Source organism: Poeciliopsis prolifica, unplaced genomic scaffold, assembly GCF_027474105.1.
Source record: "Poeciliopsis prolifica strain line A6 unplaced genomic scaffold, Auburn_PproV2 SCAFFOLD045, whole genome shotgun sequence".
NCBI classification, from domain to species: Eukaryota; Metazoa; Chordata; class Actinopteri; order Cyprinodontiformes; family Poeciliidae; genus Poeciliopsis; species Poeciliopsis prolifica.
Genome location: NW_026562420.1, coordinates 903,549 through 916,421, shown reverse-complemented (window position 1 = coordinate 916,421; position 12,873 = coordinate 903,549). Strand labels below are relative to the sequence as shown.

Here is a 12,873-nt window from a genome sequence, read left to right as displayed (position 1 = left end):
TTTGTTTTAAATTCATCTTCTCTCTGATTATTGTTATTTTTTTATACAAACATAGATGACTTTGGTGATTCTTGCAGACCACAGAATGAGTTTAGTTTGACTAAATTTAAAACATTTTTGACGTGCAGATTCACCAGACTGGACATCGCCATGGCAACCACTTCTCCTGACATAGTTTCAGTCGTCACAAACACTAAAGTGGCTTTGTCCAAACAACTACCACTTGGTGAGTTTTACAAAAAAGAAGAAGCATTTATTAATACAAAAACTGTTATGTTAAATCTCCTCTCAATATTTTCTTCTTTAATTTTATTTTCTTTATATATCATTTTCACAAACTAACAACAATGATGACTTTAGTTGCGCTGAGATAATTTTCTTGTATTTCAATATAAAGTTAAATACGAAGAGATAATATTCAATATGCAACTTTTATGATTGTTGGTTCTTGGAAAAAGTAATCAAGAAATTACTTTGTGATTTAAATGTGTGTCAAATGATTTGCTATTTCTTTAAAAATGGACAGTTTTTAAATAATCCACTTTTTGTGCTTTTATCACAGGCTGCATCATATACAGTGGGCAGGTAAAGATATGTTATAAATTTCTTTTATTTTCAAACAAAATCTTTTTGAAGATTTATAACCATTTTAATCATTTTCTCTACATAGTGCAATGTAACGATGGCAAATGGTAAGTTTTCTCTCTGCATAATGATGCTCTATTTACTCTTATTTAAAATTATGTATTATTTTTTCTTTAACATATTATCTTGTCTTGCATCATTTCACAGAGACAGACATATGCATGGGAGTCAACAGGTAGGGTTGAGAAAGACTTTGTGATATTTCTCCCTTTTCATGTTAAATCAAGGAAACATGAATCATTTTGTGTTACAGCACAGAGCTTCAGATCCACCTGGACAGATCAATGATGACCGGACGGCACTGCAGCTTCTCTGTGGAGGAATTTGCCTGTGCCTCTGTAAGACGTCGCATCATCATCTGTCCTCAAACTGCAGCTGAGAAAAAATAGTTCCATGTTTGGTTCAACATCTGGTCTGTTGTCATTCTCCTCTCCAGCTGTCAGGTTTAACAGCTGGGGATCTGGCAGCCATGTTGGGTTGCGATAGGGTCTCCGACTCAAGCGGCTCCAAACCTGCCTGGAAGCTGCTGCTCTCCAAAGCCTCCAAGGTCCTGGATCAAGCTCTGGATCTGCTGAGCAACACCGTAAGACTGGCTTTTGGTTCCAACCAGCGGTGCTCCGGTCGCAGTTTCAGACTCATCACTGATATTTAAAATATCTAAGTTGCTGATTCTGATTTTGGCCTAATACTGATTTATTTATTTATTTTTTTACCTGAAAGTCAGTAATTATAGAGTCAAAAGACTAAGGTGTTACAATTCTAACCGGTTAAAACTTGAAACTGAATATCATGACATAAAATATCCAAACATTTCTGACCTGCTGTATATCATGTATCCTATATAATTTAACAGAAAATCCAAACATCTCTTAGGTTTCAAAATGTATGTATTGTTTTAAAAGTACAATAACGTTGTTGAATTTTCACAGTAGTGCGTACACAATGAGAGTTTGTGGTCATTATTTTATGATGTGATTAAAAATAATTTTAAAAACAGGTGACGAGGAATCTTTGTTTTATTTTAGTTTATGCTGATTGTTTCATTCATCTAAAAATGTATCGTGGATCATTTGTTGTTGCAGACGCTCCGCCCCGACCATCATTCTGCCTCCATGATCCTGGACTCCATTAGAGAACTCCGGCTGCATGGCATCAACATGGCCGTCCTCAACGATCCCGCCTTCGTCCAGATGTGGTTCGGCCGCCGCCTTCGTCCGTTCCTGCCAGCTGTTTCCGACGACTTCCTCTCATGTCTCTCCTCCAACTCACTGAACTGCAGCACCTTCCAGTCCATGTAAGAATGAACTCATTTATCCTTTATAATCACGTTAGAAATATACCGTGGTGGGAGGTAACAAAGTACTAATACTTTGTTACTCTACTTAAGTACAATTTTTGTGTACTTATGTGGACCACAAACTCTCAGCCTACATTTAATAATGGATACTTTCAACTTTTACTCCACTACATTTTACATTTAACCCTTTTTAACTTTTCCTCAAGTAAAATGTTAATGTGGTACCTTTACTAGAGTACATTTTTGTCTGTGTATTTGTACTTTTACTTAAGTACACATTTTGAGTACCTTCTCCACCACTGAAAATACATTTGCATCTCTTTTACAATCTGTGATGATAAAATATCTTTTCCATTTTCAGTGTGAAGACATTTAGCCACGTTCAGTCACTCATGTTGCGTGAAAGGCAGCGGTCTGTCTCCACACGCTTCATCACAGCTTTCCTGTCAACAAACAACACTGCAGGTAGGAACCTGCAAAGACACTGATCCATACCATGCATGTGACATATTCATAAACATCTTATGTAGATCTGAACGATAAACAAGTAAAGGATATTTGGGAAACATTAAGTGTCTTCACTTGAATAATGATTGTCTGTTGTTTCCAAGACAACAAATCTTCCTCATCCTTCAAATCAATTTCACCTGTTAAACTGCATGTCAGCTGTTTTATTTCCCCAAGCTTTGCATGTTTAGCTCATTATTTTGTGGTTAGCAATTTGTAAAACTGTCTTTCAATGTTAAACACACAAACATTCGGATTTAATTAAATTTGAAATATTGTGAATAGTATTCAAAGAAATCAATACTTTTAATTGTTCATAGTGCAAAACAAACAAATCTCCAATTTTTTTACCTTTTGCAGGTCCAGGATGTTTGTCCTCCTTCAACAACAGCGCACAGTGGCTGACCGACAACTTCGGTCCATTCTCTGAGTTAGTGGCCGTCAGCGAGCTGATCCGTCTCCCTCTCTTCAAACCAGTGAGGATCAGACTGTCAAAAGCAAATCAGTGCTTTAAAAAAAACAGAAGGCCAAATAACTTTTTTTTTGTTCTAGCTTGAGGTCTTACAGCTCCTCACACCAGATCAGAGAGTGGAGCTGCTGGGACTGACGCTTCCTGAAAACACAGACACTGTCATCAACGCTCTCTTTAATTACATGACCGAAGCACCAGAGGAAAGGAGATTCACACAGTTCCTGTCATCTTTGGTCATGTTTTCCAAGATAGTAAGAAAAGTCTTTTTTGATTCAGGACTTTTCGTTTAAGGTCATAGCTCATTTGTCCTCTTCTTGTTTTTATCCAACAGTTGAATCTTTCCTGCTCGTCCTACAAAACACTGTGAGTTCAGATCAAACCTGCAATATATACGATTAAAGTTGTAGCCAGAAATGCTAAATGACAGTGAAGTTTTGGTAGTTTCTAGACAACATGCTCATCTTAGGAAAGATAATCATGATTATGTTGCAGCATAGAGTCAAAAAGGTCAGCAGCATTTGTTTTCTTTTCAATGAGTGTCATAAGCTGCGTTTTAATTACAAAAGTGAGTAAAAGTTTGTTGAAATTGTATTTCACAATTGTTTTTTCTATTAAATAAGAAATGCAATTAAAATCACGTTAATAAGTTTGTTTACACAATAAGTCATGATCCTCCATCTACTTCCTGCTGTCCTCTTGTTTGTGGATTCTGCCAGAAGGAGCAACCAGTTATTGATCAGCACTCGTGTGATGCAAAATAAGTGTTTCCACTGCAGTTTTGTGAAATCCATCCATTTCAATACGATCATAGAACCATCGCAAACCAGAGCCTAATTTTTATCTAGAACAAGAGTTTTTTTATAATTATGTTTTTATTCAGAAAATCTATTATCAAAATGTCAAGTTTTGAACTTGACATTTTTTAACTCTACCAATGGAAATAATCAAGTTCCATTGGTCTTTTCCATTGACCAATGATATTGTCAATGGAAACGCAGCTACCACGTGGACTGACTCCCTGTGACAAAGAAGCCAACACAAAGCAAAAAAAAAAAGGTGGAATCCTTCTGTGAATACAGTCAGGAACAAAGACAAACATTTTTTTCAGACATTTCTTTTGGATGAAACATTGGATGTCGCAAGATTGAAATATTTGGATAAAGGAAAAAAACCTTGCAACTCTAAGTAGGTCATTCTAAATGAGGAGTATGGCGACGGCAGCAGATTAAATAGCATAATAAGAAATTTGGAGATATTGAAACAACATTTAACGACATCAAATGGAGAGCAAATGTTTTGGATCCAATGTCCTACATACGCCGCAAGGAAACTATTGTATATATGTATCAAATTCTCAATTTAAATAAAGTAATGAAACTTTAAAATCATCTCTCTGATGTACATTGTTGTTTGCCTCACATCGATGAACAACCACAGAACGAGTTTAGTTTGATTCAATTGAAAATATTCTTGCCTCACAGATTCACCAGACTGGACGACGCCATGGCATCAGCTACTTCTGATGTAACTTCAGCCATCACACACACAAAAGTGGCTTTATTCAAGCAGCTACCATCTGGTGAGACTTATATATATATAAAAAAGAGAAATATTTTTAGGATACAAATTGTGTTATTTGTATCATTTCTACTTTCATTTGATTTAATATTTTCCAAACTGTTACATTTTTAATTTCTATCACGTGTGAAGACTGTGGCAATACGTCTTTACCATGTTAAACACAAAAAGACATTCAATATACAAAATGCAGCTTAGTGATTATAGATTGAAGAATTAATTTGATGAGTGTGTATTTGTGTCAAAAGAAATAATTTCTCTTTTGTTTAATAATTAACTCATTTGATTTTTTTTGTGTGCTTTTATCACAGGCTGCATCATATACAGTGGGCAGGTAAAGATATGTTATGAATTTTTTTTTATTTTCAAACAAAATCTTTTTGAAGATTTATAACCATTTTAATCATTTTCTCTACATAGTGCAATGTAACGATGGCAAATGGTAAGTTTCCTCTCTGCATAATGATCCTCTATTTACTCTTATTTAAAATTATGTATTATTTTCACTTTAACACATTATCTTGTCTTGCATCATTTCACAGAGACAGACATATGCATGGGAGTCAACAGGTAGGGTTGAGAAAGACTTTGTGATATTTCTCCCTTTTCATGTTAAATCAAGGAAACATGAATCATTTTGTGTTACAGCACAGAGCTTCAGATCCACCTGGACAGATCAATGATGACCGGACGGCACTGCAACTTCTCTGTGGAGGAATTTGCCTGTGCCTCTGTAAGACGTCGCATCATCATCTGTCCTCAAACTGCAGCTGAGGGAAAATAGTTCCATGTTTGGTTCAACATCTGGTCTGTTGTCATTCTCGTCTCCAGCTGTCAGGTTTAACAGCTGGGGATCTGGCAGCCATGTTGGGTTGCGATAGGGTCTCCGACTCAAGCGGCTCCAAACTTGCCTGGAACCTGCTGCTCTCCAAAGCCTCCAAGGTCCTGGATCAAGCTCTGGATCTGCTGAGCAACACCGTAAGACTGGCTTTTGGTTCCATCCAGCGGTGCTCCGGTCGCAGTTTTCAGGCTCATCACCAATATTTAAAGACCTGTCCGGCTGATTCTGATTTTTTGCCCAATTCTTGTTTTTTTTCTGAAAGATGCTAAATGTAGTGACGATGTAGTGAAGTTATTAATGGTGGATTTACTATTGTCCTTTACAAACCTTTCCCACCAGTAATATGGGAAAAAAATATTTATGTGGGATGATCATTTATTTTAATAAAAAGTGCAATAACCCGGACGGACATTTTAAACTCACCTTCGACCAAATCTTTGTCTAAAGTCATCATTCAGTCTATTTTTATCTCCAATGTAGAACTTTCATTTAGCTAAAAATTTATTGTGGATCATTTGTTGTTGCAGACGCTCCGCCCCGACCATCATTCTGCCTCCATGATCCTGGACTCCATTAGAGAACTCCGGCTGCATGGCATCAACATGGCCGTCCTCAACGATCCCGCCTTCGTCCAGATGTGGTTCGGCCGCCGCCTTCGTCCGTTCCTGCCAGCTGTTTCCGACGACTTCCTCTCATGTCTCTCCTCCAACTCACTGAACTGCAGCACCTTCCAGTCCATGTGAGAATGAACTCATTTATCCTTTATAATCACGTTAGAAATGTATTTGCATCTCTTTTACAATCTGTGATGATAAAATATCTTTTCCATTTTCAGTGTGAAGACATTTAGCGACGTTCAGTCACTCATGTTGCGTGAAAGGCAGCGGTCTGTCTCCACACGCTTCATCACAGCTTTCCTGTCAACAAACAACACTGCAGGTAGGAACCTGCAAAGACACTGATCCATACCATGCATGTTGACATATTCATAAACATCTTATGTAGATCTGAACGATAAACAAGTAAAGGATATTTGGGAAACATTAAGTGTCTTCACTTGAATAATGATTGTCTGTTGTTTCCAAGACAACAAATCTTCCTCATCCTTCAAATCAATTTCACCTGTTAACTGCATGTCAGCTGTTTTATTTCCCCAAGCTTTGCATTGTTTAGCTCATTATTTGTGGTTAGCAATTTGTAAAACTGTCTTTCAATGTTAAACACACAAACATTAGGATTCAATTAAATTTGAAATATTGTGAATAGTATTCAAAGAAATCAATACTTTTAATTGTTCATAGTGCAAAACAAACAAATATCCAATTTTTTTACCTTTTGCAGGTCCAGGATGTTTGTCCTCCTTCAACAACAGCGCACAGTGGCTGACCGACAACTTCGGTCCATTCTCTGAGTTAGTGGCCGTCAGCGAGCTGATCCGTCTCAACCCTCTCTTCAAACCAGTGAGGATCAGACTGTCAAAAGCAAATCAGTGCTTTAAAAAAAACAGAAGGCCAAATAACTTTTTTTTTGTTCTAGCTCGAGGTCTTACAGCTCCTCACACCAGATCAGAGAGTGGAGCTGCTGGGACTGACGCTTCCTGAAAACACAGACACTGTCATCAACGCTCTCTTTAATTACATGACCGAAGCACCAGAGGAAAGGAGATTCACACAGTTCCTGTCATCTTTGGTCATGTTTTCCAAGATAGTAAGAAAAGTCTTTTTTGATTCAGGACTTTTCGTTTTAAGGTCATAGCTCATTTGTCCTCTTCTTGTTTTTATCCAACAGTTGAATCTTTCCTGCTCGTCCTACAAAACACTGTGAGTTCAGATCAAACCTGCAATATATACGATTAAAGTTGTAGCCAGAAATGCTAAATGAGAGTGAAGTTTTGGTAGTTTCTAGACAACATGCTCATCTTAGGAAAGATAATCATGATTATGTCGCAGCATAGAGTCAAAAAGGTCAGCAGCATTTGTTTTCTTTTCAATGAGTGTCATAAGCTGCGTTTTAATTACAAAAGTGAGTAAAAGTTTGTTGAAATTGTATTTCACAATTATTTTTTCTATTAAATAAGAAATGCAATTAAAATCACATGTTAATAAGTTTGTTTACACAATAAGTCATGATCCTCCATCTACTTCCTGCTGTCCTCTTGTTTGTGGATTCTGCCAGAAGGAGCAACCAGTTATTGATCAGCACTCGTGTGATGCAAAATAAGTGTTTCCACTGCAGTTTTGTGAAATCCATCCATTTCAATACGATCATAGAACCATCGCAAACCAGAGCCTAATTTTTATCTAGAACAAGAGTTTTTTTATAATTATGTTTTTATTCAGAAAATCTATTATCAAAATGTCAAGTTTTGAACTTGACATTTTTTAACTCTACCAATGGAAATAATCAAGTTCCATTGGTCTTTTCCATTGACCAATGATATTGTCAATGGAAACGCAGCTACCACGTGGACTGACCTCCCTGTGACAAAGAAGCCAACACAAAGCAAAAAAAAAAGGTGGAATCCTTCTGTGAATACAGTCAGGAACAAAGACAAACATTTTTTTCAGACATTTCTTTTGGATGAAACATTGGATGTCGCAAGATTGAAATATTTGGATAAAGGAAAAAAACCTTGCAACTCTAAGTAGGTCATTCTAAATGAGGAGTATGGCGACGGCAGCAGATTAAATAGCATAATAAGAAATTTGGAGATATTGAAACAACATTTAACGACATCAAATGGAGAGCAAATGTTTTGGATCCAATGTCCTACATACGCCGCAAGGAAACTATTGTATATATGTATCAAATTCTCAATTTAAATAAAGTAATGAAACTTTAAAATCATCTCTCTGATGTACATTGTTGTTTGCCTCACATCGATGAACAACCACAGAACGAGTTTAGTTTGATTCAATTGAAAATATTCTTGCCTCACAGATTCACCAGACTGGACGACGCCATGGCATCAGCTACTTCTGATGTAACTTCAGCCATCACACACACAAAAGTGGCTTTATTCAAACAGCTACCATCTGGTGAGACTTTTATATATATATATAAAAGAGAAATATTTTTAGGATACAAATTGTGTTATTTGTATCATTTCTACTTTCATTTGATTTAATATTTTCCAAACTGTTACATTTTTAATTTCTATCACGTGTAAAGACTGTGGCAATACGTCTTTACCATGTTAAACACAAAAAGACATTCAATATACAAAATGCAGCTTAGTGATTATAGATTGAAGAATTAATTTGATGAGTGTGTATTTGTGTCAAAAGAAATAATTTCTCATTTGTTCAATAATTAACTCATTTGATTTTTTTGTGTGCTTTTATCACAGGCTGCATCATATACAGTGGGCAGGTAAAGATATGTTATGAATTTTTTTTTATTTTCAAACAAATATTTTTTGAAGATTTATAACCATTTTAATCATTTTCTCTACATAGTGCAATGTAACGATGGCAAATGGTAAGTTTCCTCTCTGCATAATGATCCTCTATTTACTCTTATTTAAAATTATGTATTATTTTCACTTTAACACATTATCTTGTCTTGCATCATTTCACAGAGACAGACATATGCATGGGAGTCAACAGGTAGGGTTGAGAAAGACTTTGTGATATTTCTCCCTTTTCATGTTAAATCAAGGAAACATGAATCATTTTGTGTTACAGCACAAAGCTTCAGATCCACCTGGACAGATCAATGATGACCGGACGTCACTGCAGCTTCTCTGTGGAGGAATTTGCCTGTGCTTCTGTAAGACGTCGCATCATCATCTGTCCTCAAATTGCAGCTGAGAAAAAATAGTTCCATGTTTGGTTCAACATCTGGTCTGTTGTCATTCTCGTCTCCAGCTGTCAGGTTTAACAGCTGGGGATCTGGCAGCCATGTTGGGTTGCGATAGGGTCTCCGACTCAAGCGGCTCCAAACTTGCCTGGAACCTGCTGCTCTCCAAAGCCTCCAAGGTCCTGGATCAAGCTCTGGATCTGCTGAGCAACACCGTAAGACTGGCTTTTGGTTCCAACCAGCGGTGCTCCGGTCGCAGTTTTCAGGCTCATCACCAATATTTAAAGACCTGTCCGGCTGATTCTGATTTTTTGCCCAATTCTTGTTTTTTTTCTGAAAGATGCTAAATGTAGTGATGATGTAGTGAAGTTATTAATGGTGGATTTACTATTGTCCTTTACAAACCTTTCCCACCAGTAATATGGGAAAAAAATATTTATGTGGGATGATCATTTATTTTAATAAAAAGTGCAATAACCCGGACGGACATTTTAAACTCACCTTCGACCAAATCTTTGTCTAAAGTCATCATTCAGTCTATTTTTATCTCCAATGTAGAACTTTCATTTAGCTAAAAATTTATTGTGGATCATTTGTTGTTGCAGACGCTCCGCCCCGACCATCATTCTGCCTCCATGATCCTGGACTCCATAAGAGAACTCCGGCTGCATGGCATCAACATGGCCGTCCTCAACGATCCCGCCTTCGTCCAGATGTGGTTCGGCCGCCGCCTTCGTCCGTTCCTGCCAGCTGTTTCCGACGACTTCCTCTCATGTCTCTCCTCCAACTCACTGAACTGCAGCACCTTCCAGTCCATGTGAGAATGAACTCATTTATCCTTTTTAATCAAGTTAAAAATGTATTTGCATCTCTTTTACAATCTGTGATGATAAAATATCTTTTCCATTTTCAGTGTGAAGACATTTAGCGACGTTCAGTCACTCATGTTGCGTGAAAGGCAGCGGTCTGTCTCCACACGCTTCATCACAGCTTTCCTGTCAACAAACAACACTGCAGGTAGGAACCTGCAAAGACACTGATCCATACCATGCATGTTGACATATTCATAAACATCTTATGTAGATCTGAACGATAAACAAGTAAAGGAGTTTTCTGAATCACCATTAACCCGTCACTTCTATCATGATTGTCTAGTGTTTCTACGACAACATCCTTCAAATCAATCTCATCTGTTTAGTTGTTTTTCTTAATTTATTCATCCAAACATTTTGTCTTGTAGCTCTTTATTTTGTGCTCGTTAATGTTTTCATTACTTTCCATGTTAGACATTAAAACACAAACTTTTGGATATTATTTCTTTCAAAATGCTCAAAGCAATGAACACTTTTTCTTGTTTTTCGTGCAAAACAAACAAATCTCCAATTTTTTTACCTTTTGCAGGTCCAGGATGTTTGTCCTCCTTCAACAACAGCGCACAGTGGCTGACCGACAACTTTGGTCCATTCTCTGAGTTAGTGGCCGTCAGCGAGCTGATCCGTCTCAACCCTCTCTTCAAACCAGTGAGGATCAGACTGTCAAAAGCAAATCAGTGCTTTAAAAAAAACAGAAGGCCAAATAACTTTTTTTGTTCTAGGTCGAGGTCTTACAGCTCCTCACAGCAGATCAGAGAGTGGAGCTGCTGGGACTGACGCTTCCTGAAAACACAGACACTGTCATCAACGCTCTCTTTAATTACATGACCGAAGCACCAGAGGAAAGGAGATTCACACAGTTCCTGTCGTCTCTCGTCATATTCGCTAAGATGGTTAGAAAAGTCTGTTGTGATTAAGGGTTTTTGAGGATTTTGTGTTTAAAGTAGTAACTCATTTTTCCTTTTCTTCCTTTTGTCCAACAGGAAAGCCTTTCTTGTTCATCCTACAAAACACTGTGAGTTCAGATCAAACCTGCAATATAGAAATATGAACAGGTGAAGAGAGAAGATTGGAGGACAAAGAGCCACGTGTTTTGAAGCATCATGTGGATGAAACCACATGATGCAAACAATGTTTGGGTGTAACGACACTTGTTTTATTTAGACAAATGAAGAAAAGTTTTCATGCCTAAGAACGCAATGTTTAATGCGTAGCATGGCAGTAGCAGCATCAAAATAAATGATCAGAAAATAATGATGTATAAACAACATCCAAGATTTAAGGCAATTCTACCAAAACACTGAGGACATGTAGCATGTTTGTTTTAAATTCATCTTCTCTCTGATTATTGTTATTTTTTTATACAAACATAGATGACTTTGGTGATTCTTGCAGACCACAGAATGAGTTTAGTTTGACTAAATTTAAAACATTTTTGACGTGCAGATTCACCAGACTGGACATCGCCATGGCAACCACTTCTCCTGACATAGTTTCAGTCGTCACAAACACTAAAGTGGCTTTGTCCAAACAACTACCACTTGGTGAGTTTTACAAAAAAGAAGAAGCATTTATTAATACAAAAACTGTTATGTTAAATCTCCTCTCAATATTTTCTTCTTTAATTTTATTTTCTTTATATATCATTTTCACAAACTAACAACAATGATGACTTTAGTTGCGCTGAGATAATTTTCTTGTATTTCAATATACAATTAAATACGAAGAGATAATATTCAATATGCAACTTTTATGATTGTTGGTTTTTGAAAAAGTAATCAAGAAATTACTTTGTGATTTAAATGTGTGTCAAATGATTTGCTATTTCTTTAAAAATTGACAGTTTTTAAATAATCCACTTTTTGTGCTTTTATCACAGGCTGCATCATATACAGTGGGCAGGTAAAGCTATGTTATAAATTTCTTTTATTTTTCAAACAAAATCTTTTGAAGATTTATAACCATTTTAATCATTTTCTCTACATAGTGCAATGTAACGATGGCAAATGGTAAGTTTTCTCTCTGCATAATGATGCTCTATTTACTCTTATTTAAAATTATGTATTATTTTTTCTTTAACATATTATCTTGTCTTGCATCATTTCACAGAGACAGACATATGCATGGGAGTCAACAGGTAGGGTTGAGAAAGACTTTGTGATATTTCTCCCTTTTCATGTTAAATCAAGGAAACATGAATCATTTTGTGTTACAGCACAGAGCTTCAGATCCACCTGGACAGATCAATGATGACCGGACGGCACTGCAGCTTCTCTGTGGAGGAATTTGCCTGTGCCTCTGTAAGACGTCGCATCATCATCTGTCCTCAAATTGCAGCTGAGAAAAAATAGTTCCATGTTTGGTTCAACATCTGGTCTGTTGTCATTCTCCTCTCCAGCTGTCAGGTTTAACAGCTGGGGATCTGGCAGCCATGTTGGGTTGCGATAGGGTCTCCGACTCAAGCGGCTCCAAACCTGCCTGGAAGCTGCTGCTCTCCAAAGCCTCCAAGGTCCTGGATCAAGCTCTGGATCTGCTGAGCAACACCGTAAGACTGGCTTTTGGTTCCAACCAGCGGTGCTCCGGTCGCATTTTTCAGACTCATCACTGACATTTAAAATATCTAAGTTGCTGATTCTGATTTTGGCCTAATACTGATTTATTTATTTATTTTTTACCTGAAAGTCGGTAATTATAGAGTCAAAAGACTCAGGTGTTACAATTCTAACTGGTTAAAACTTGAAACTGAATATCATGACATAAAATATCCAAACATTTCTGACCTGTTGTATATCATGTATCCTATATAATTTAACAGAAAATCCAAACATCTTTTAGGTTTCAAAATGTATTATTGTTTTTA

The 12,873-nt window shown here is 36.9% G+C and overlaps 1 protein-coding gene across 1 annotated transcript in view; it reads left to right on the top strand.

Annotated features, from left to right (window-relative positions):
• The first annotated feature begins 2,334 nt into the window (after window positions 1-2,334).
• LOC129376828 (uncharacterized) overlaps window positions 2,335-12,873 on the top strand; it is a 32,425-nt gene continuing 21,886 nt past the window's right edge. Inside the window, exons 1-32 of the mRNA XM_055056425.1 lie at window positions 2,335-2,407; window positions 2,810-2,925; window positions 3,002-3,172; window positions 3,253-3,284; window positions 4,403-4,500; window positions 4,811-4,833; window positions 4,920-4,941; window positions 5,042-5,069; window positions 5,148-5,232; window positions 5,331-5,477; window positions 5,868-6,079; window positions 6,176-6,279; window positions 6,682-6,800; window positions 6,877-7,047; window positions 7,129-7,160; window positions 8,281-8,378; window positions 8,690-8,712; window positions 8,799-8,820; window positions 8,921-8,948; window positions 9,027-9,111; window positions 9,210-9,356; window positions 9,747-9,958; window positions 10,055-10,158; window positions 10,543-10,661; window positions 10,736-10,906; window positions 10,997-11,028; window positions 11,460-11,557; window positions 11,893-11,915; window positions 12,001-12,022; window positions 12,123-12,150; window positions 12,229-12,313; window positions 12,412-12,558. Coding sequence (XP_054912400.1) covers window positions 2,335-2,407; window positions 2,810-2,925; window positions 3,002-3,172; window positions 3,253-3,284; window positions 4,403-4,500; window positions 4,811-4,833; window positions 4,920-4,941; window positions 5,042-5,069; window positions 5,148-5,232; window positions 5,331-5,477; window positions 5,868-6,079; window positions 6,176-6,279; window positions 6,682-6,800; window positions 6,877-7,047; window positions 7,129-7,160; window positions 8,281-8,378; window positions 8,690-8,712; window positions 8,799-8,820; window positions 8,921-8,948; window positions 9,027-9,111; window positions 9,210-9,356; window positions 9,747-9,958; window positions 10,055-10,158; window positions 10,543-10,661; window positions 10,736-10,906; window positions 10,997-11,028; window positions 11,460-11,557; window positions 11,893-11,915; window positions 12,001-12,022; window positions 12,123-12,150; window positions 12,229-12,313; window positions 12,412-12,558 — 2,877 coding nt within the window. The remainder of the gene's footprint in view (window positions 2,408-2,809; window positions 2,926-3,001; window positions 3,173-3,252; window positions 3,285-4,402; window positions 4,501-4,810; window positions 4,834-4,919; window positions 4,942-5,041; window positions 5,070-5,147; window positions 5,233-5,330; window positions 5,478-5,867; window positions 6,080-6,175; window positions 6,280-6,681; window positions 6,801-6,876; window positions 7,048-7,128; window positions 7,161-8,280; window positions 8,379-8,689; window positions 8,713-8,798; window positions 8,821-8,920; window positions 8,949-9,026; window positions 9,112-9,209; window positions 9,357-9,746; window positions 9,959-10,054; window positions 10,159-10,542; window positions 10,662-10,735; window positions 10,907-10,996; window positions 11,029-11,459; window positions 11,558-11,892; window positions 11,916-12,000; window positions 12,023-12,122; window positions 12,151-12,228; window positions 12,314-12,411; window positions 12,559-12,873) is intronic.